This window comes from Mustela nigripes, chromosome 5 (assembly GCF_022355385.1).
Source record: "Mustela nigripes isolate SB6536 chromosome 5, MUSNIG.SB6536, whole genome shotgun sequence".
Classification (NCBI taxonomy): Eukaryota; Metazoa; Chordata; class Mammalia; order Carnivora; family Mustelidae; genus Mustela; species Mustela nigripes.
In genome coordinates this window covers 61501344-61523257 of record NC_081561.1, presented here as the reverse complement: position 1 = coordinate 61523257, position 21914 = coordinate 61501344, and the positions used below count along the sequence as shown (strand labels likewise).

The window sequence follows — 21914 nt, the reverse complement described above, 5'->3', positions numbered from 1 at the left end:
GGACCAGATGGTGCTCTTGGCCCAGTCTAGCAGTCCATGGACAACACACTGAGCAACAGCCCCACCTGGTGGACAGATGGGGATCGCCATGGGCAGGGTAGCAGAGGGAGCAAAGGGATGACCCAGAAGGGGAAGCAGGTGAAGAATCAAATGGGAAGTTTAGAGCTGGAAGGGGCTTCGAGGTTTTTTCACTAGCAGAAGCCCCTCCTGAGGTGCCCTAGAGCCCCGCAGACGAGGAACTCACTTCTTCAGACGGGGATCAGGCAACTGTTAGAAAGTTCTTACGCTTTTTGGAAAAAGTCTTCCAAAGTCCTCCAAGTCTTCCCCGCACTGCTCCCTACCTAGGGGCCTCCAAAGACAACCTCTCAAATACTTGAACACAGCTACAATATCCTTCCTAAGTCTCCCCATTTGTTTCAACCATTCAGAGTCTGACTTAAGTCATTCACCCACTGCATCTTTTCTTCACTTGGTGATCCTTTTAAAATACATTACCTTCCAAAGAACACCTTCCGATTCTCTATGTAAGCCACCCTTTCTAGCAAAGTCATTTGAATTTCAACTTCCTACTCTTCAAGGTCTGGTATGATACAGTATTGTTCAGGTCTGATATATACTAATGCTCTGATTTGGCTATTAATTTAAATGTCAAGAGCACAGGCTCTGAAGTCAAATACACCAAGTGTTCAAATCCGGGCTCTGCCACTTACTAATAACTGTGTGACCTCGGGGAGGTTTCTTAGCCTTTCTAGGTTTCAGCTTCCTCGTCTGCAAATCAGGGACAGGGATATTTACTACCTGGCGTTGTGATGAGTATCAAGTGAGATATCAAATGTTTTACTTGATATGAGTATCAAGTAAAACATTTGGGACAGCTCCTGGCTGCCTCATTCAGCTCCTAAGTGACCATTATAAGTGCATTCCTCTGAGTTTAGGGCTGGAGGGGGTGCTTTGGGGAAGAGAGAGAAGAAAAAGAGAGAAGACCTTCTGGAGTTATGCTGCCTTTCTCAAGCAGTGTGAATGCTGGGTGAAATCCAATAAAAGGGTACCTTACTTTGGTCTCATTTCCAGAGGTGTCTCTGCCAGCCCCTCCCCAACACCCCCCAACACTGGCCAGCCGCCCTCTAATCCCCCAACATCCGCTGCCTTCACCACCACCAGCCCAGCCACTGTAATGGGGCCACTGTAATGGCGCAGGTCTTGACAGCTCTTTGAAACTCAGAGGGTTTAAAATTTAAATGTCTTTGAGGGTAAGAGAAACACACCAAAATAAACATACCTCCTGCTGAACAGAGAAAGGGAAACTTGGCAGGCGCCCCAGAACTTTCCCCACCCCCAGCCCTCCCTAAACTTCCTCTTGTGGTTTCTCAAGAGTACAACCTGTTCTCCCCAGCCAAGAAAGCGCCTGGGGCAGGGGGCTGGGGCATGCCAAGGGTTCCACCGCTCCCCACCCTATGACAAGGGAGAAAAGTATGCATGGCAGAAGTAGCCTGGAGGTCTATATAGTTCTGAATTTCACAACCTGCTTACCTGCTTATCTTGGCCTTTACCCCCAACTGCCAGCCTCAAAACCCATCCTCATCCCCAACACAGGCCTCTCTCTCAAAGATAGATGCACAAGGTGGTTTGACTGCAGGTAGAGGGGACCACTTCAGGCCTGCCCAGATCTGTGCAGAGGACTGTCGAGAAACACCTAGAGTTCCAGAAAGGTAATGGAAAAGCAGCTTGGAATCCCTGGAGCCTTGGCCCTGTGGCCTGGCTCATATCCAGGGCAAGGTCCCAGCCTGCTGGGAGGGAGTGGGTCAGATACACGGTGGCAGCTCTGAGATGCAGCAGCTGTGGGCTAGAGAAGCGAACATCTTCTACTGTTTGACTATCTTCTTTACTCAACTACCAGGCTGGGACTGTTCCTCTTGGAATCTAGAATATGAAAGTCTCTGATAGTCTTAAAAGATTCCCACCAAATGAGGGGTCCGGGTGTCCCACATCCTCAGATTCTGGCACATCACACCCATGTTGCCTCCTTTCCTGCATCATTCTTCAGTCTGTTCCTCTTGAGGCTTATTCAAGAAAACACACACACACACACAGCCTGAAGGAAAGGATACCAGCTCAGTGCTGTCCCTACAAGCCTACTACAGATCTACTGGGGGTCCATGTAAACCGTTACCAGCATCCACACTCTGCTAAAAAGTTTCTCTTTGCCTACCACCCAAGATACAGGTCCTTTCAGAAACTCCTAAGTCCCTGGCTTAAGTGGACATTCTGTGTGGTCAGTCAGGGAGACAAATTAGCCTAGGGTTATGAACAGGGTCTCCCAGGTCAAGTGACCTGGCTTTCAATCTCAGCTGTGCCATTTATTTCTGGTGTACTCTTGAGGAAAATGACTCACCTCCTCTGTGCCTAGGCTTTCCCATCTACACAGTGAGATAATTCTAGTGCTGACCTCATAAGACTTAGGGAAATTAAAAGAGGACATTACACTCCAAACATTTAGAGTGTTCTGAACCCTTGAGGGAAGGAAACAAAAGGAAACAAAAAAGAGGCACTAAGGACCAAGGCAGTCATGGTCTCAAGGACTAGGATCCTGCTGGAATTCTCAGAGATGCTTTTGAGTGGAAATTCCAGGCAGAGTAGAAGCTCTGATTCGTTTACCGCTATGTCCCCAACATCTAGCCTGTGCAGAGGATGGTCACAGCTAGCAAGTGGTGAATGAATTAATTAAATGTTGTATCAGTCATCTCTCCAAGGAGCCTAGGAATTGACAGAGAAGAATCTGCAGGGACACAATGGGAGACCTAGTTCTCTTCACCTGTACGTGTCTGGTCCCCAAGAGAACTGAGGTGGGGGCATAGAGGAAACAGTGGAAACAGTCCTAAGGTCCAAGAATGAGGAATGGGTACCCCAACATTGTGTGGATGGTCACATAACTCTCAAGCAGACTCCCAGCTGCGCGCAGCTAGGGATTCCTGGATTTTTAGGGACCAGCCCAGAAACTTGCCTATCCCTGAATTTAACCTGTTCATTCCCACCTCTTCTTCATGCCTAGACAGCAGGTGAAAGAAAGCAGGAATGCCTTCTGGGTCCTCATTATACCCCAAGGTCCAACACCAGTCAGGGTTCAGTGCAACTCTGCCGAATGAACAGCTGGCCCCCCAAAGACTTCCTACCACTTCTCAGCCTGGTGACTCTCCTCTCACTCAGAATCCAACTCCAAAGCCCCCTTCTCTCTGGAGTCTTGCTAGCCAGCCCAACTTGGCACTTTATCTCTGTTGTTCCATCATGCACACTAAACACAGATGAAAAACATCATTGCACCCTCAGCATCCCCAGAATTCCAGAACAATAGTAGGTGCTCAATGTTTGCAGATGAAACCATTATGCTCCCTTAGTAACAGCAACCAAGTTCTTCAGTTACTCTTCTTGGCAATACATTAAAAAACCCAGAAGAGGCTTGTATACCCATCAGACACCAGAGTGACAAACACTGAGGGGTCCTTCCTTCCAGTCCTGCCTTCTGACCTCCTTCCTCCCTCTGCTCTCGCTGGCAGGAGATTTGGAAGGCTCCCTGCCCACATTGGCTCTGCCTTCCTACTAGCCTCCCATCCCTATCTCTGAGGTATGAAGAACGAAAACCCAGTGAGGCCACTGGGCTTCTAGGTCAGCTTAGAGAGCGGTTGTGGGGGCAGGGCCCAGGGCTTCGGGGAGGGGGGGGGGGAACATCTCTGCTCTTCGACTAGGTGCCGAACAGCTCACCGAGAAAGCAACGGAGCCGAGCTTTGGGGGACAACGGGGAGGTGATGACGACGCGGGGACCCACTTAACGGACCCAATCTACCTGCCCCAGGCGTCCAGCCCGAACTTGGAGGCCCCAGCGAAGGGGGGAGAGGCTGACACCGCATCTATCTAGGCTTCTTCAGCCATCAAGCCTACCTCCATAGTAGGTGAGCCCCCCGGAGCACGGATCGTGGCCTCATTCTCCCGTCGCCTCTGACTTCTATCTTTGGGGAGGTAGGGGGTCGCCACCTCCAGCCGTGGGGAGGGGCGTGCACTGCAGCGTCAGGCGACCCAGCAGAAAGAGTCTCCACCCCCGCAGGCGCCGAGTGTTTACAAAGTCCGCGCCGCGCCGCGGATCCCGAGTTTAAAGCTGGGCAGGAAGTGGGGAAGAGGGGGCGGGGGAGACAAAGGGGCTGGGTGCTCGGCTCCACTGAAGTTTGGGCCTGACTCCTCCCCCGGCCGCCCGCGGCACGCCCTGCAGCCCCCGACCCTAGTGCCCTCGGTGAGGGGGCGGGGAACGCCCCCAGGCTCAGGTGCACCCGCGGGGCCCGTGCGGCGCGGGTTGCCAGGCCTCTGCTCGTTCGCTAGTCATTCACGCGTCGCGCAGGAAATAAACAACTTCAGGTGCTGTTTCTTGACCGCTTACTACGCGTCTGGCACTGTGCCAGACCCTTTGTGTGTATTAGCTTATTTTCTTCTTTATCAATTCCACCCCAGTTTCATACCCCCCAACACACACAAGTAAACTGAGGCACAGTGTGGTTAAGGAACGCGCCCGAAGTCCCACAGCCTGCGAGCGCTATGATTCAAAGCCAGCGTCTGCACCCTCCCAGGCACCCCCAAACGGAACCGAACGAGGAGCGGTGCGGCCCCCGGTGCCGGCACGGAGAATCCCGTCCCGGAGTGGCTGATGAGCGAGGGAGACGCTGAAAACCATAAGCCCCGCGCCGACTCCGCGCCCTGGGAGTGAGGCGGGCACGGGACAGCTTCCTGCCGCCCGCACCTCCAGCCTCGCCCCGCAAATACCCGCGGCCTGAGGGCGAGAAGGCAGCGGGGATGCAGAGGAAGACCGGGGCTACCAGGTCGGTAGGCTCCAGTTCCGAGCGGACCACTGGCGGGCTGCGGGGCTGTCAGCACGAAATAAGGCTTCTCCAAATTTCCAGGTCAGGAGAATCACCTGGAGAGCTTCCCAGTACGGATTTCCAGGCCCCTTCCCCACTGAGTGAGTCATTGGCACCGGGCGGGACACAGCCAGGTGCTGCTAACACCAACAAGCAAGTTTGGAGCGTTCCAAGGATGTGCTCTTTATGAGAAACGATTTCATCTAGGAATAGGTGTGATGCTGCGGGCGCATCTTCCTAGCCAATTCCGACGCTCACTAGGGCCCCAAGAACCTACCACGCACTGAAGGTCACGTGAGCCGGGGTCCTGAGACATACACACCACCCACCCACTTGGGCTTAGGAAAGCTTGTAGGGGTGCACGCCGCCCCGCCTCCTCCCCGCCTCCGCCCCTCCCCGTTCGGCGACTACAAGTCCCATACTGCTCTGCGCCCGCGCACATTACGCCAGAGCAAGATGGCCGACACGGCGGCCACTGCCGGGGCCGGTGGCTCCGGAACGGTAAGGGCGGGAGGCGCGGGGCCGAGGCGAGAGAGTCTGGGCATTTTGTAATTTCCCCCTAATGTGGGCAACAATCCCATAGCCAGAAATCCAGCCCCACTATGAGCCCCGAGTGGAGGAGCGTCTTTCAGGCCGTACATGCCCCCCTCCTTGGGACTTGGCTACGGCCTCCGGAGTTGGTGGACCTGTGTAGTGATTGGGCTCCTTCCCTGTTGGGGGTTGGGAACCCGGAACACCTCCTGATTGGTCCGAAGAGGCTGGCTTCGCCTTCTTATTGGCCAGCCGAAGTTGGGGGGATTCCGGTTTCAAAATATTTAGCTTTCCTACTTTCCTGAGCGGTTGTCCTTTGCCTTTCTCTCCTTAACGTCGTGTGGTGGTGTTTTAATTTTTCCTGTTAGTGAAGTGGTGTGGAGATGGGAGGAAAAAGAGAGAGAGCATTTTCTGGGAGAAGGCATGAATTCAATCCCATCATGCATGTTTTTTTCCGCTATATATTTTGATAATCTGCTAAAATAGAAAGTAAAAAGTAGACATTTTGTGGTTTTGGAATTTTAAGTTTTAGGTAGCTCCTTGGTATTTAGAGCCCCTTGGGTACTCGATTATTATTACTCAGCTGGCCAGGGTTTGTAAGTCTAAACACCAGGGGCATTTATTTTTTTATTTTTTTATTTTTTTTTAAGATTTTTAAAAAATTTATTTATCAGAGAGAGGGGGGGGGGGGGAGAGCGAGCACAGGCAGACAGAATGGCAGGCAGAGGCAGAGGGAGAAGCAGGCTCCCTGCCAAGCAAGGAGCCCGATGTGGGACTCGATCCGAGGACGCTGGGATCATGACCTGAGCCGAAGGCAGCTGCTTAACCAACTGAGCCACCCAGGCGTCCCGCATTTTTAAATTTTATTTTAGTAAGCACTGATAAATATTTGCTTCCCAAACCTTTGCTTGCCATTGATGATATGGTAATTATTTGATTGCAACCTTGTCTTACGGGCGAAAATCTTTTTTCTTTTTTTTTTTAATGGGGTGCTGACTGGCAGAGATCAGGAAGTAAACAATCCACTAACCCTGCTGACAACTACCATCTGGCCCGGAGGCGAACCCTTCAGGTGGTTGTGAGCTCCTTGTTGACAGAGGCAGGTTTCGAGAGTGCTGAGAAAGCATCCGTGGAAACATTGACAGAGATGCTGCAGAGCTGTAAGTACCAAGAAACAACAGGCCACCTTCTTGGAGTCAACCAAAATCTGTTCGGTGTTCTGCAATCTGATAGTGTTAGCGAGGATCTAGGAAAAAGAAGAATGTAGTTAAGTGACTTACAGGCTTTGGAATCAGTGGGATGTGGGTATAAGTCATCACTCTGCTACTTCCCAGCTTGAGCAAGTCACTAAATCTCCTGAACCTCAATTTCCTTATTTGTGAAGTAGGATAATAATTTGTATTTCACGGAGTTGTGAGGTGTGTATGTAAAGCATTTGATGTTAGGAACATTGTAATCTCCTGAGGATTTGTAGGTGCTGTTGTTGCTGCTTGTTTTCTGTACTCAAAGTAGAGTTTTGTTGCAGAGTCACAATGAATTCCCATGAATAGATGCTACACATCGCATAATCAAATGGTATCATATGTGATACAAGAGGGAGGGCAAATAAAGTTTTTAGAATGGAAAACAACTTGAAATGGGTTGAGGTATAGGAGCCTGGAATGGTCTCACATAGGCTTTTCTGCTTGTGCATTATATTTCCTTGCTTGGGTTTTATTGGGGTGGGTGGTGGAAGGTAGGGTGGAATGAGAGATGGGGTTACTTAAGTTGTCTCTTGAGGGATCAACACTTACAAATGAAAGTGAGAAAAAGGTTTAGGCAGTGGGAGACTTTAACTGCAATGCAGGCCAAATAAAGAATTAGCTAACCCAGTGGGGAGCTCTGGAGCAGTCGTTGCCTTTCAGAGTACACCTCATCAGGCTGAAAAGGCCCTGCCTTTGTACTCAGTTCTCCATCAGGCACTTGATGTGGGCTGCCCCAGGAAGGACGTGGTCTGAGGTGAGATGACTCTCTGCAGCTGATGTTCGCAACTCTATTTATTTATTTATTTATTCACAGATTTTATTTATTTGACAGAGAGAGAGAGCATAAGTAGGCAGAGAGGCAGGCAGAGAAGAGGGGGGAAGCAGGCTCCCTGCTGAGCAGAGAGCCCAAAGTGGGGCTCGATCCTAGGACCCTGAGATCATGACCTGAGCTGAAGGCAGAGGCTTAACCCACTGAGCCACCCAGGCGCCCCTGTTCAGAACTTTTATTTTTATTTATTTATTTATTTATTTTTAATTTTATTTTTTTTTATTTGATAGACAGAGATGACAAGTAGGCAGAGAGAGAGAGGAGGAAGCAGGCTCTCCGCAGAGCAGACAGCCCGATGCGGGGCTCGATCCCAGGACCCTGGGATCATGACCTGAGCTGAAGGCAGAGGCTCTAGCCACTGAGCAACCCAGGCACCCCTGTTCAGAACTTTTAAATACCAAATGTTTTCCTAAAGCAGTGCTCTCAGATGTTTGGGTCTTAGAACCTCTTTAGACTCTTAAATATTGAGGGTCCTGAGAAGTTGTTCTGTCTACATGGGCTTTACATAGAGTGATTTTTGCCACATTAGGAAATAAAATTGAGAAAAATTAAAAAAAAATTTTTTTTAAGATTTTATTTTTATTTATTTGACAGAGAAAGATCACAAGCAGGCAGAGAGAGAGGAGGAAGCAGGCTCCCCACTGAGCAGATAGCCCGATGCGGGGCTTGATCCCAGGACCCTGGGATCATGACCTGAGCTGAAGGCAGCGGCTTAACCCACTGAGCCACCCAGGCGCCCCTAAATTGAGAAAAATTTTAAACGTAAACATATGCAAGCCTACATTTCATTGTCCATCAGAGCCATGATATCATCATAGACCAGGTCGCCTTTGGAAGACTGCAGGAGACAATGAGAGTAAAAAAAAAATCAACATCTTCATTTCATTATAAACATGGTTTTGGCTTGTGGAGTTTGGAAAGGATTCAGGGCTGCCTGGGGATTCCCAGACCATACTTTGAGAACTTCTGTCCTAAAAGAATAAACAAATAGTTCCCAACAGAGAAGAATTCAGTTCTTGGAAAGATCTTGGAATTCAGAGTTTAAAGGTCCTCATGGTTGAGGCAGCTCTTTTTTTTTTTTTAAAGATTTTATTTATTTATCAGAGAGAGAGGGGGGGAGAGAGCGAGCACAGGCAGACAGAATGGCAGGCAGAGGGAGAAGCAGGCTCCCTGCTGAGCAAGGAGCCCGATGTGGGACTCGATCCCAGGACGTTGGGATCATGACCTGAGCCGAAGGCAGCTGCTTAACCAACTGAGCCACCCAGGCGTCCCGAGGCAGCTCTTTCTGACATCACTGACCAAGAGGGCCTTCTTTCTCTCCGAAGAAATAGTTGCCACTCGGGGGATGGAGCTGCAATAGTGGCGCTGGAAAGCTGTGAATATTGAAATTGAAAGGCTTGAAAATAGTATAAAAGTCTGTTGCTTTGTTCCAAGGAATACCAAGAATGGATAGCTTAAGCTGGGGTCTTCTGAGTCTTGAGCATTTCCATGTTGTCAGGAGCTCTGGATATCGAAGTTTCAGCATTTGCGTTAGTTGTCAGGCAGTTTTTGTGTTTGTTGCCTACAGTCCCTTAGTTTCTAGGGACTCCTGTCTTAGACTGTCTTCAGAGCCAAGTCTCTGAATATTATTTTCTACATTTCTTTTACATATCCTTTGAAATCCTAGGATCTGATAAAAAAAAAGAGAGAGAGAGAAAGGCCAAATGGGTATAGATATTTTATTTATTTTAAAGACTTTATTTATTTGACAGAGATCACAAGCAGGCGGAGAGGCAGGCAGAGAGAGAGGAGGAAGCAGGCTCCCTGCCAAGCAGAGAGCCTGATGCCGAAGGCAGAGGCTTTAACCCACTGAGCCACCCAGGTGCCCCAGGTATAGGTATTTTAAATGCCACCTGGCTTGTTTCTAAGATATTCTATCAGGATTTTAATTAGACTTTCCCCACAGTAAACAGATGCGGCACCCCTACTCCTGCCATTTTCAGGTGTGGAAGTTAGGACTAGTGACTTGATCTGGGTAGTGGTGAGTTGGTCGTGGGTCTTCAGTTAGACACTCTTCCCTCTCAAATACCACTTGCTTTTAACTTCTGAGCCATGAGGGCTTCTAGAGCAGGGGTTCCTTACCTTTTGGGGCTCCTTTTGTAGCTGAAGAAATCTCTGAACCTATCCCCAGAAAAAGAATTTTCTGTATGTAAAATTCACCACAATTTCAGAGTTTCCATGGAATTGCCTATCCACCTCTGAAGCCCAGTTATACCTCCCCTTTTCCCTGAAGAACTTTGGCATAACTTTTTTTTTTTTTTTAATTGTGTTTTTAAGTAATCTCTACTCCCAACATGGGGCTCAAACTTAGAGCCCCAAGATCAAGAGTTGCCAGGTCTGCCGACTGTGTCAGCCAGGTGCCCCCATAACTCTTAAATAGAAGTTCAATTTCAGGCAGAAAAAACAAAGACTTGTTCCTCCTCCCCCTTTTTTGGTGGCAAGATGTGCATAACATAGCATTACAAGCGTAACCATTTGTAAATGAACAATTCAGTGGCATTAAATATATGCACAATATCAAATGACTGTCAACACTATCCATTTCCAGAACTTTTCCATCATCTAAACAGAAACACTGTGGAATGCCTGGGTGGCTCAGTCAGTTAAGCCTCTGCCTTCGGCTCAGGTCATGATCCTAGGGTCCTGGGATTGAGTCCCGCATCAGGCTCCCTGCTCAGTGGGAGCCTGCTGCTCCCCCTGCTTGTGCTCTCTGACAAATGAATAAATAAAATAAATAAATAAACAGAAACACTATATCCGTCACATTAACTTCCCATCTCCTCCCACACTCCCGCCAAGCTCCTGGTAACCTCAAATCCACCTTTTGTCTATATGAATTTTCTTTTTTTCTAGATACCTCATATAAGTGGAATCTTAAAATATTTGATTTTCTGTGTCTGACTTATTTCACTTTACCTAACATTTTCAAGGTTTTTCCATGTTGTATGAGAATTTCATTCCCTTTGAAGGCCAGATAATGCTTCACATTGTATGTGTGAACCACATTTTGTTTATCCATTCATTTGTGGATGTACACTGGGTTGTTTCCACCTTTTGGCTACTGTGAATCACGCTGCAGTGAACTTTGGTGCACAAGTATCTGTTTTCAGTTTGCTTGGGTGTATCCCTAGGAGCGGAATTGCTGGCTCTTACAATAATTCTGTACTTAACTTTGTGTGAACAGAGAATAAGACTTTGTGCCTTTGATCCTTTGCTAGACATTTCAGAAATTGGGAGGAGTGCCAAGTCCTACTGTGAGCACACAGCCAGAACGCAGCCCACACTGTCAGACATCGTGGTCACGCTTGTTGAGATGGGTGAGTACACCTCCAGTTTTCCAGTTGTCCAGTGCAGCTGAGTTGGGGTTATGAGAGAAAGAAGAGTCCCCAAGAGTTAGCCCTGTCTGCCAGGTGTTCTCGAGTTTCCTCAGGAGTCTCCTGGTTTGTTTTTAGCTTGAGAGAGGGTTCCCTCAAAAGAGGGTTCCTCTGACTCTATTTAAGAGACTTCCTACTTTCCTGCTGGGGGATTCAGCTGGAGCTGCTTTCAAGTGGCCGCAAAGCACTCAAGCTGGGGGTCTCCACTCTTTCTCCACAGTATCACTCCCCCTTTAGTGATTTTTTATTTTTGTTCTCCTGTTTCTTAGGCTTCAATGTGGACACTCTTCCTGCTTATGCGAAACGGTCTCAGAGGATGGTCATCACTGCCCGTAAGTGTCTTTGAACTGAGGTCCTCAGTAAGTGCTCAATCAGTGGTTATGGAATGACTTCATTGAAGAGGGCAAGGATCGATTTGCAGCTACTTCCCATTGTGGGCTCCCTTCCATTATTTGGGGCTACCTGAAATAGGATCTTTATTTAGATTAATAGGATTAAGTTTCGAAGTTCAGTCACCAGAAAGGTAATCCGTTTCTGAGGTGTTGCTGTGATTTAACCCCAGAAGAGGGCTGTTTGAAAAATGTGAAAGGTCTCACTCTTACATCAGTCAAGTAAGCTATGGCCTGGAGGCCTAATACAGCTTGCTTCCTGTTTATGTAAATAAAGTTTTATTGGAACACAGCCATGTTTAATTATTATCCCTGGCAGCTTTCATGCTATAATGGCAGAGTTAGTCATTGTGACAGACTATATGGCTGGCAAAACCTGAAATATTTACTCTGTCCCTTTACACAAATGATGACTTCTCCCTTAGATCAAGTGAGTGACATAAACTGACTTGGGAGTAACAGTTTGGGCCTGTAGGACCTTGAGGAGAATATACTAGATTTTTTTCTCTGCATTCTTTTCATGCTTGCACCTTTTTAAGAAATACGGTCATGGCTCCATAGCTCAGGGGTTAGAGCACTGGTCTCGTAAGAAATACTCTCAGAGTAGAGTGGAAAGACCATTTATTTTTATTTAATTTTTTTTTTAAGATTTTGCTTATTTATTTGACAGAGACATAGCGAGAGAGGGAACAGAAGCAGGGGAGAGTGGGAGAGAGAGAAACAGGCCTCCTGCCGAGCAGGGAGCCTGATGTGCGGCTCCATACCCTTGGGATCCTGACCTAAGCCAACGGCAGACGCTTAATGACTGAGCCACCCAGGCGCTCCAGAAAGGACCATTTTTAATCCCTTCTTGTTTTCGTTAGCCCGTTCTGACTTACCCTGCCTGGCTTAGGGTTTGTCTTTGTCATCTGGGTTCTATGGAAAAAGAGCCACTAGCCCACTTGAGTCTCCTTAGTTCCTCGTCTCCCTTATGTATTTAACTTGTCACAGCCACCCACTCACCTGCCTAGGCGGTATGCCATCAGATTGTCGTACGTGCGACTGTGACCCCAGGTCATCCAGCAGAGCCTGGCGTGGCAGGGGCGACCTTCTCAGGTCCTCAAGCCGTTAAAGGCCCTTTATTGATAGAAGTACAAAGTGCCTGTTGTACAGGGAGAGCACTGAGGTCCAGCATTTACTTTGAGAAAAGTGGGGACAGGGTAGAGAAGCACAGCCTGGGGTGGTGGAATAACCCCTTGTAACTCTGTTGCAGCTCCAGTGACCAATCAGCCGGTGACCCCCAAGGCCCTCACTGCAGGGCAGAACCGACCCCACCCACCGCATATCCCCAGCCATTTTCCCGAGTTCCCTGACCCCCACACCTACATCAAAACTCCGGTGAGTGAAGCGGCCATGCTGGGGACTGGGACCAATGCAGAAGTAGTCAGTTCCTACTGACTGTCAGGCTGGAGTCCAAGAGTTTGATGATAGAAGGGCGGTTCAGGGCTCAGCACGTCTTTCCTCATTGACACACAGTTTGGCAAAGGAGGATTACATTCTCTAGGGTTCGAATGTGCTCCCATTTGCCAGATCCACGGTTTCACCTCCCCTTGGGGAGGTGTGCTGTGCCCAGGGGTCTTCATACACCTCCTTTGTCCTCACCTCCACCCCATGTCCTGGTGCACATATGGCCATTAGGCAGCTTTTGGGGCAAGTCCTCCAGGACATTTCTCTACACCTAAGAAGAAAATGGTCACCCACCACTGCAACACGGCCATCGTCCTTGACCAGTAGTCTCTGTATGGGTGTCGTACGGCTGCCTGCTGCAAAAAGTGCCACAAACTAGGTGGCCTAGCACAACAGAAATGAATTGTCTTACAGTTCGAGAGGCTAGGGTTCAAAACCATGGTGTTAGCAGGTTCCCTCTGAAACCTGTAGGAGAATCCTTCCTTGCCTCTTCCTAGCTTTGAGTGGCTTATGGGCAGTCTGTGGTGTTCCTTGACTTCTAGATGCATCCCTCCCGCTGTCTTCACAGGGCACTCTCTGTATCTCTCTGCACGCTGCCATTTTCTTCTAAGGGCACAGTCCTGTTGGACTAGTACCAACGTACTCCAGTTCAGCCTCATGCTGATTACATCTTGCAATGACCCCATTTCCAAACAAGATCATATTCTGAGGTACCAGCATTAGGACTTCAACAGTTTATCTCTTTTTGGGGGGACACAGTTGAACCTACAACAGTCTCCCACTCTTATACAGTGTCTCTTTGTCAGTAAAAGTATTAAATTAAGCCCATATTCCTCTGTTTGCTTATTGACATGACCCTAATGTAGCACTCTGCCAAAGTTAAATATATTAACAGATCATCTCACCCCTGTTAAAGGTTTGGGAAACTTGTTTGCTTCTCCACAGTGGCAGCCATGGGATCACCTCTGCTCTTTATTTTTTGGAATTGTTGTTTGACACTGGGGATAGTAAGTCAGAGGTCTGATCCTAAGGTCTATTTACTTTAGTTCTTGAACAGCTCTCATAGTTGAAAAGGCATATTGCAAAGCTGTGCAGCATCATCGGTTGCCCTTAAAAAATCATAAACGTAATTGTTTTTGTTCTCATCGACCGGTTATTTGAAGAATCTTATTAAAATTTTTCTATTAAAATTCCAGTTTCTTGAATGTCAAATGGTTGTCTTTAAAAATAATTGTAAGGTCTTGCATTTTTTTTTTTAAGGATTTTATTTATTTATTTGACAGAGAGAGAGAGAGATCACAAGTAGGCAGAGAGGCAGACAGAGAGAGAGGGGGAAGCAGGCTTCCCGCTGAGCAGAGAGCCTGATGCGGGGCTCGCTCCCAAGACCCTGAGATCCTGACCTGAGCCGAAGGCAGAGGCTTAACCCACTGAGCCACCCAGGCTCCCCAAGATCTTGCATTTTAATGTTTTTAACAAGTACGTTCACAATCCCTTCCAATTTTTTATTTGGGGAAAATTTTAAACACGTCTGAAAATGCTGTTCTGTGTTTCAGTGGAGCTAGGGGAAGCATACATATAGGCGACACACTTGAATTAACATTGACAACAGTCGGAATGTTTCCAATACCTCTTTTTTTAAAAGTATACTTTAAATAAAATATCACAAACATACAGAAAAGCACAAATAATAAATGTATAATTTGATGAATTTTTACTAAGTGCACACGCCTGTTGAACTAGTGCCTGAGCTAAAAACAAAAGAAAACCAAAACCAAAAAAACTCCATGGGGCACTAGCTGGCTCATTCGGTGGAACAGGTGACTTTTGGTCTCGGAGTGGTAAGTTCAACCCCCACAATAGGTGCAGAGATTGCTAAAAAATAAAACCTTTTTAAAAAAAAAGAACAAAACACCCTAAGCCAGCCTTCCTAAAGGTTCCCATCCCCCTTCAGCAACTAGCCCCCCAAAGGTAATCTAATTTTAATCACCATAAACTCTTTTGTCAGTTGTTGTGCTTTATGTAAACTACGTGGCTTCTTCCAGTCAATGTTCTGTCTCTGAGATTTGTCTGTGTTGCTGGGTGTAGTTGAAGTTTATTTAACATATGCATAATCTTTTGGCTTTTGTTCCTCTCTAGGTTTTGGCTTACACAAACGACACTGCTGTGAACATTCTGGCAATTTCTGTATATCAACTGTCAGATACTCAGAATTTTTTTTTTTTTTTAAAGATTTAATTATTTGACAGACAGAGATCACAAGTAGGCAGAGAGGCAGAGAGAGAGAGAGAGAGAGGAGGAAGTAGGCTCCCCGCTAAGCAGAGACCCCGATGCGGGGCTCGATCCCAGGACCCTGAGATCATGACCCGAGCCAAAGGTAGAGGCTTTAACCCACTGAGCCACCCAGGCGCCCTAGATACTCGGACTTTTATACGTAGCGTTCAACCCATGACATCTTTTGGGGCATGTATGTTTGCGTTCTGCTGAATATATACCCAGGGCCTGGACAGTGGGGTCATCAGGGAATACTGGAGTTCAGCTGTAGTAGATGCTGCCAAGTGGGTCCAGTACCTCTTTAAAAAATTGAATCTCCATATCATGAAGAGCAGTTGCTTTTTTGTTCATAGTTAAAATGTCAGTTTTACCCTTGCAGTTTAAAACGTTTACACTAACTTCTCATCATTGATGAGCTCTCGGTCATCTTTCACTGGGTGACATGATTGCCAAAGAGCCCATAATTAGGAGCCAGAGTGTCAGCCCACCATTTTCTCATTCTCTCACACTTCCATTAATAGCTTCAGTCTTGGGTTTCTTGTTAAGGCTCTTTTGGGACAACATAGCCACTTTGTAAAGGTTGGTTTTAAAAAACCCAATACATAAGCAGCCACTCACTTCCTGTGGGATGTCCCCTTACACTGGTGGAACTGGAGGTGGAACGTGGCTCCCTGTCACGGCTTCCCAGGGGGGATTCCCACTCTCCCTTCAGGGTGCGTCTCTAATGCCTGAGACCAACTGTCACAGAAGCCACATGAAGGCCCAGGGGCATTTGTCGTAGTAAATGTGCAGTTCTTAATTTTGAAGCTCAAAAACAAATTATTGGTAATAGTTACATCATTTTCTTTCTGCCCCTCTACTGCCCTTGGGGGTCTTAGCTTCAATTGACGTCAGTGGGCCACTTCGAAAAGGTGGAAGGAGATTGCAACAGCAAGAGTGATCCATTGGTATCCCTCTAGTGTCCTTGCTCTTCTCTTTACAGACGTACCGTGAGCCCGTGTCAGACTACCAGGTCCTGCGGGAGAAGGCTGCATCCCAGAGACGAGATGTGGAGCGGGCACTCACCCGCTTTATGGCCAAGACAGGCGAGACCCAGAGTCTTTTCAAAGATGACGTCAGCACGTTTCCATGTGAGAGTCTGTCCCCTCTGGGGATCCTGTCTTGTCATTTGAATTAATTATTCCATCTTTCCTATCTCTCAGCGTGAGAGGAAGAAATGCAAGCTTTGTCTTTGTCTTGGGGGCAGCGTGTGCTGCACTTTTCTGGCTCCTGTTCTGAGGTCTTAGGGGCCTGTCCCTCACCGGTGACTATAAAATGTTATGGCCCGTTTTGGGATCAGCTCTCTGAGGTTGAGTTCAGGCTGCCTCGAAGATGACTGACAGTAGGCCTCAGAGAGGCTCACCCAGCAGAAGTGGCTGCCCTGGGAGTAGGAGGGACACAGAAGGCAGGCAGCAGGGCACTTACCAAACACCTCCCCAATCCTCCCCTGCACGTCCCCTACCCCTGTCTCTGCCTTCACCATGTTCTTTCACAGGCTCCGTGTCACTGAATTTCTCATCTGGGTGCTGATGTTACCTCATCACTGTGGGCCACGGTTTTGCCAGAGGAGAACGAGACAAATGGGTTTGGGTGACTGATTCAGTCAGCAAGGCCCTATAGGAGGCTCACTGTGGGCCTGGCCCGGAAATGAGAGTGTTCACCAGTATTTTCCCTTATGTTCTCTCACTGAATCCTCTCACGAACCTGTGAGTCAGGGACCGTCCCACCACCCTTAGAGGCTTTTAGAGAAAAGAGATGAAGTCATTTGCCCAAAGTCACACAGCTGGTAGATAGAATGCACACTAGCTCATTCCAACCATGGGACCCTACATTAGAGGCACAGCAAAAGTCATCTCAGAGTGTCTCCTGCACGTCATGTTCTGCCATCGAAGTATACATAGATGATGTCTTTCTTTTAATTTTTTTTTTAATTCATAATTTTTTCTTTTCATCAGTGCCTTTTGGAAGAACTGGAATGCTCACATACTTGAAGTGCTCTCTAGCTCAGGGAATGGATACATGCAGAGAGTTTTCGGGTCCAGTATTTAGACTGGAGTCCTTTAGCCTCTAGGGATCAATACCCTCACTCAAGAAACGAGGCTGAGAGAGCTTAACTGACCTTGGGTCTAGGATCATGAAGCTGACGCTTTGCTAGAATTCAGCCGCAGTTTTATCTGAGTTTAGTTATATGTGGTGAAAGTGGGCTCTGAGGTCATAGTGCCCGAATTGAGATGCCACACTGTCACTCTCTGTGTGCTTGACGAGGTCACTCCATGACGCAGGGTCCTCATCTGTGAAATGAGGCAGGCAGTTGCACTGAATAGGGTGGGGGCCAGAATTAAAGATAGCGCATGGGGTGTTGAGTGGCCTGTGGTGAAGGTTCGGAGCACGTTAGCCATGACTTGTTTATTGCCGCTCATGGAGCTGTCAGAAGGCCCTTGGCCCACGGCAGGGACACTGTGACTAGAATGGTCCCTCTCTTCCCATTCCCCAGTGATCGCTGCCAGGCCTTTCACCATCCCTTACCTGACGGCCCTTCTTCCATCGGAGCTGGAGATGCAGCAGATGGAAGAGACAGATTCCTCGGAGCAGGATGAGCAGACGGACACAGAGAACCTCCCTCTTCATATCAGCACGGTGGGTCCTGCCTCCTCTCTGCTTCTTAATACCCCCAAAACACGCCCGTGCTGCCTGCAGCCTGTCACCCTAAGTAGACACGACCCACCTCAGGTCTCTGGCTTTGTGGTAGGGACTTGCGTGTTGGGCTCGTGATAATCCAAGTGTGACATGAGCGCTTGCCTAAGAGACAAGTCCATGTCGTGGGGATCACTCATTCATTCAACAGATACTGAACGGGTTTCTGCCAGAGCCAGGCACAGTTCCAAGTACTGAGGAATTCGTAGGAGACAAAATAGACAAAATTTTGTGCCCTCGTGTAGCTAAGAAAAATGATAAATTAGGAGATAGGAAGTAGCATAGGCATGAGGGGATATGTGGTACTGGATAGGGGGACTGACAAAGTGACAACTGAAGGGAAGACCTGAAGGGAACAAGGCTTGTACACAGCTGGGAGTAGAGCATTCCTTGTAGAGGGCACAGGAGATGCAAAGGCCCTGAGGTGGGAGCCGTTGTGTTGAGGAACCTCAAGCCATCAAGGAGGCATGAACAAGGGTATCTCCTGGGCAGTTGCATCTTAAAGACTGTATTAAACACTGGGCTTTTTCTCAGTGAGGTGGGAGCCATTGGGAATGCTGAGCAGGGGAGGTCAGGGTCTGATGGAGGTTTATTAACAAGGTGGTCAGGTTGCTGTGGTGAGAGTGGACTGCAGAAAGTAAGGGCAGAAGCAGACACTCTACTTATGAGGCTCTGCAGTAAACTCAGTGGGGGTAATAGAAGCGAAGACCATGAGATGTGGTCAGATAGAGTATTTGGTCAGATTCTAGACTATTTTCAGAGCAGAGCCAAACGATGGAGTGAGTATGAGTTCAGAGAGAGAGCCAAAGAGGAATGCAAGGCATTTCGCCTGAGCAACAGGAAAGATAGCGTTGCCTTCAGCCAAGATAGGGAAGCCCTGGATGGGCCAGGTGGCTGGGAAGAGAGGCAGGTGTTCCAGTGAAACAGGATACCTTGAGATGCTTATTAGACACCTGGTGGTGATATCACATGGAGAGATGGATATAGGAGTTGGAGTTTGAGGAGCTGTTAGGGATAGAGATGCAAATTTGTAGGTTTTGTTTAAAACTGTGAGACTGGGTGAGCTCCTTGGGAATGGGTAAGGATACAAAGAATAGGAACTGGACTCTATAAGTACAGATTTGTGCCGTCCATTACAGTAGCTACGTGTGTCTATTTAAACTGAAATTAGGGGTGCCTGGTGGGCTCAGTAGGCGGAGTGTGTGACTCTTGATCTTGGGGTTGTGAGTTCGAGCCCCACATTGGGTGCAGAGACTATTTAAAAACAAAATCTTAACAAAATCTAAAAAAAAAAAGAAAGAAATTAATATAATTTAGATAAAACTAAAAATATAATTTCTTAGTCACACTGGCCATTTTTCAGATAGCCACCTCTGGCTAGTGGCTACCATACCGGGCAGTGCAGATGTAAACACTGATGTCATTGCAGAAAGTTCCACTGGACAGCGCTTTTTTAAAAAATTTATTTATTTGACAGACAGAGATCACAGGCAGGCAGAGAGGCAGGCAGAGAGGAAGGGAAGCAGGCTCCCCGCTGAGCAGAGAGCCCGATGCGGGGCTTGATCCCAGGACCCTGGGATCATGACCTGAGCCAAAGGCAGAGGCTTTTAACCCACTGAGCCACCCAGGCGCCCCTGGACAGCACTTTTATAGACAATTTTTTCAAGGAACTTTGCTGTAAAGGGAAGGGAAAAAATGGAGCGGTGGCCAAAGGGGGAACGTTAAGGGGTTAAGAGAACCGTTTTTATTTTTGTTTGTTTCTTTAAGATAAAAGAACAGGATGTCAGTATGCTGATGGGATGATCTGGTAGAGAGGAAAAGTGGATGCAGGAGAGAAAGAAACATTTTGGATTGATGTTCTTTGGTAGGTGAGAGGTAAGGGCTCTAGGGGCCAGGGCATGGTGGAGGGGTTTGTCTTGTTAGGGGCATTTCACTCCCGGGGGAGGAGACCCAAGTGTGCGAGCACAGAGACCGAAGCGGGTGAGTCGTGCTCGTCAGAGCTCATGGATGTTCTCATCTGGGTATCAAGGTGTTGTCCTCAGCACATGCAAGGATAAAACCCCACTCGTGTTTCTGCATCTTTTTGAGAAAGTGCCAAGTACAGCTACAGAGCTGCTAGAAGCTGAAATGCCGTTAAGGCTTGTGGGACCCTGTGGTCCGCTTACCATATTCATCCATCCTTTAAGGCCGGCCCTGGCTTTGAAGCAAAGGATGCCTTGGTGGTTATCATTGGACCAAGCATTCTGCACATTCTCCAGGGTTCCATGCGGCAGGTGGCAGCCAGCAGCCCCAGTATGCAGATGGAACGCGACCTGTGCTGTCTTCTGTTATTTGCCGGTGGGCCTCCTTGCTTGAACACGTGTCTCTTTAATGTTGGATTATTCCTTTCTGAATTAGGGCTGGAAGCCCATGGCTTTACCTAAAGCAGAGGACCTTGTTATTCTCCACTTCTGTTTTGGACTCAGTTAATTTGGTCTGCGATATGGTGATGTGGTCGTGGACTCAGATGAGTTTCACGTTATGAACAGGAGGCATCCTCTAAGCAAAACCACCATCCCTTTGTAAGTACCAAGTAGCTAAAGGGTCTGCAGATATGTGACTGGACACCGCAGGTGGTGACAGAGGTCAGGTCATGGCCATGAATGAGCTGAGGCTACAGGAACACGGGAGCTGCTGTAGGACTCCAGGGTGCCGAGAGGCCAAGCCAGACGGCAGGAGGAAGAGCTGACCCTCAGAGTCACGCTGGCCTGGCCTCCGATCCAGATGGCGCTGCTTTCCAGATAGCTTGACCTGGGTGGCATTCCCTAACATCTGAGTCTGTTTCCTCACAAGTACAAGCAGGAATAGGAAAACCTGTCTCAGCAGCGTACATTGGGTGCCTAACTGACGGCTCCCTCCCCCAGCCTCCCACCGTTTTAGGCTGTACCACCACCTGCTCTTCTAATAAAAATAAATAAATAAAAAGACCTCAAGAAAAGGATCCTAGCAACAACAGATACACAGTTGATTGGACTTACTCCTGTTATTCTGTTGAATGGCAAATACAATCCTATGTTTCAAAATTCACAATGTAGAAGGAAGTGTATGGCCACCCTCCTTTACCTCATCCTTGTTCCCTGTCATCCGCTTCCCCGCCTCCCAAGCCGCCAGTGTTCCCAGTCTTTTTTGTATCCTCCCAGAGACCGTTTCCTCCTTGTTTTAAACACAAATAGCAAGTCACAGTGTTCCCTTTCTTGGTGTATCTTGGTGATCATTCCATATGTGTATGTTGGGAGCCTCTTCGGCCTTCCTTAGGCTTTCATTGTGTTCCACTGTGCGGACGTAACCATGGGACCTGACCAGCTCCGTGTAGACGCTTATGTTTTCTATCTGTGCTTTACAGACATCGTTAACAGTGAATTAAATAACTGCTGTTTTAAATTATTCTTTTATCTACCAATGGCAGCACCCTTTTCAAGGACTGTTGCTAGGTGGTTTACTTTGTTTAATCCGGTTCCGGTTTCTCCATGTACTTGAACATAAAAGGACTATTCATTTTAAATTATGTGTAAGAGAATTTTTTCCCCTTGTATATTTGAACTAGCTGCCTTCTGTGATAATACCCATATCTAAACTTGATGCTCCTTTATCAACAATGTACCATTCATTCACTCAACAAGTATTTAGTACCTGTATGTGCTAGATACTGTTCTGGGTGCTTGGGATGCCTCAGTGAAAAGAATTAATGAAACATCTGTCTTTTGGAAGCCTGTGTGTTGGCCAGGGTGGGGGGAGGGGAGAAACAATGAATGTAATATATAAATGAATCATCTACAGTATATTAAAGATGCAGATGCTGTTGTTGGGGCAAGGGGACCAAGGAAGGGGAAGATCCAGGGTGAAAGATGGAAGTTTCAGTTTTAAATAAGGTAATCAGGGTAGACATCACTGAGGAGACATTTGACAAGAGACTTGCAGGAAGTAAGCAAGTGAGCCATGTGGATATCTGGGGAAGAGCATTCTGGAAAGGGAGCAACCAGTGCAGAGGCCCTGAGGAACAACCCAGAGGTGAGTTGGACTGTGGCTGAGGGAGGCAGTGGGAGGGAGGCTGAGGTCAGGTCAGTTAAGATCCTGCAGTCAGCTCTCAGAACTGGCTTTTAATTGGGTGAGTGGGAGTCGTG

At 47.8% G+C, this 21914-nt stretch overlaps 2 protein-coding genes across 11 annotated transcripts in view; one reads left to right on the top strand and one right to left on the bottom strand.

Moving 5' to 3' along the window:
• CCND3 (cyclin D3) overlaps nucleotides 1-4149 on the bottom strand; it is a 95672-nt gene extending 91523 nt beyond the window's left edge. Inside the window, exon 1 of one of the 2 annotated variants that reach the window (XM_059400490.1) lies at nucleotides 3934-4149. In XM_059400490.1, coding sequence (XP_059256473.1) covers nucleotides 3934-3939 — 6 coding nt within the window. In that variant the 5' untranslated portion in view covers nucleotides 3940-4149. The remainder of the gene's footprint in view (nucleotides 1-3933) is intronic. The other variant, XM_059400489.1, reaches the window with a different exon arrangement.
• A 448-nt stretch (nucleotides 4150-4597) lies between these two features.
• Nucleotides 4598-21914, top strand: part of TAF8 (TATA-box binding protein associated factor 8) — a 30176-nt gene continuing 12859 nt past the window's right edge. For 4 of the 9 annotated variants that reach the window (XR_009404443.1, XM_059400487.1, XM_059400481.1 and 1 more), the window contains exons 1-7: nucleotides 5334-5399; nucleotides 6433-6589; nucleotides 10760-10858; nucleotides 11185-11247; nucleotides 12557-12681; nucleotides 16004-16151; nucleotides 17555-17697. Coding sequence is in view for 8 of the 9 variants with exons in the window: in XM_059400487.1 (XP_059256470.1) it covers nucleotides 5355-5399; nucleotides 6433-6589; nucleotides 10760-10858; nucleotides 11185-11247; nucleotides 12557-12681; nucleotides 16004-16151; nucleotides 17555-17697 (780 nt within the window). In the remaining variant the exon portion in view is untranslated. The other 5 variants (XM_059400482.1, XM_059400485.1, XM_059400479.1 and 2 more) reach the window with 5 other exon arrangements.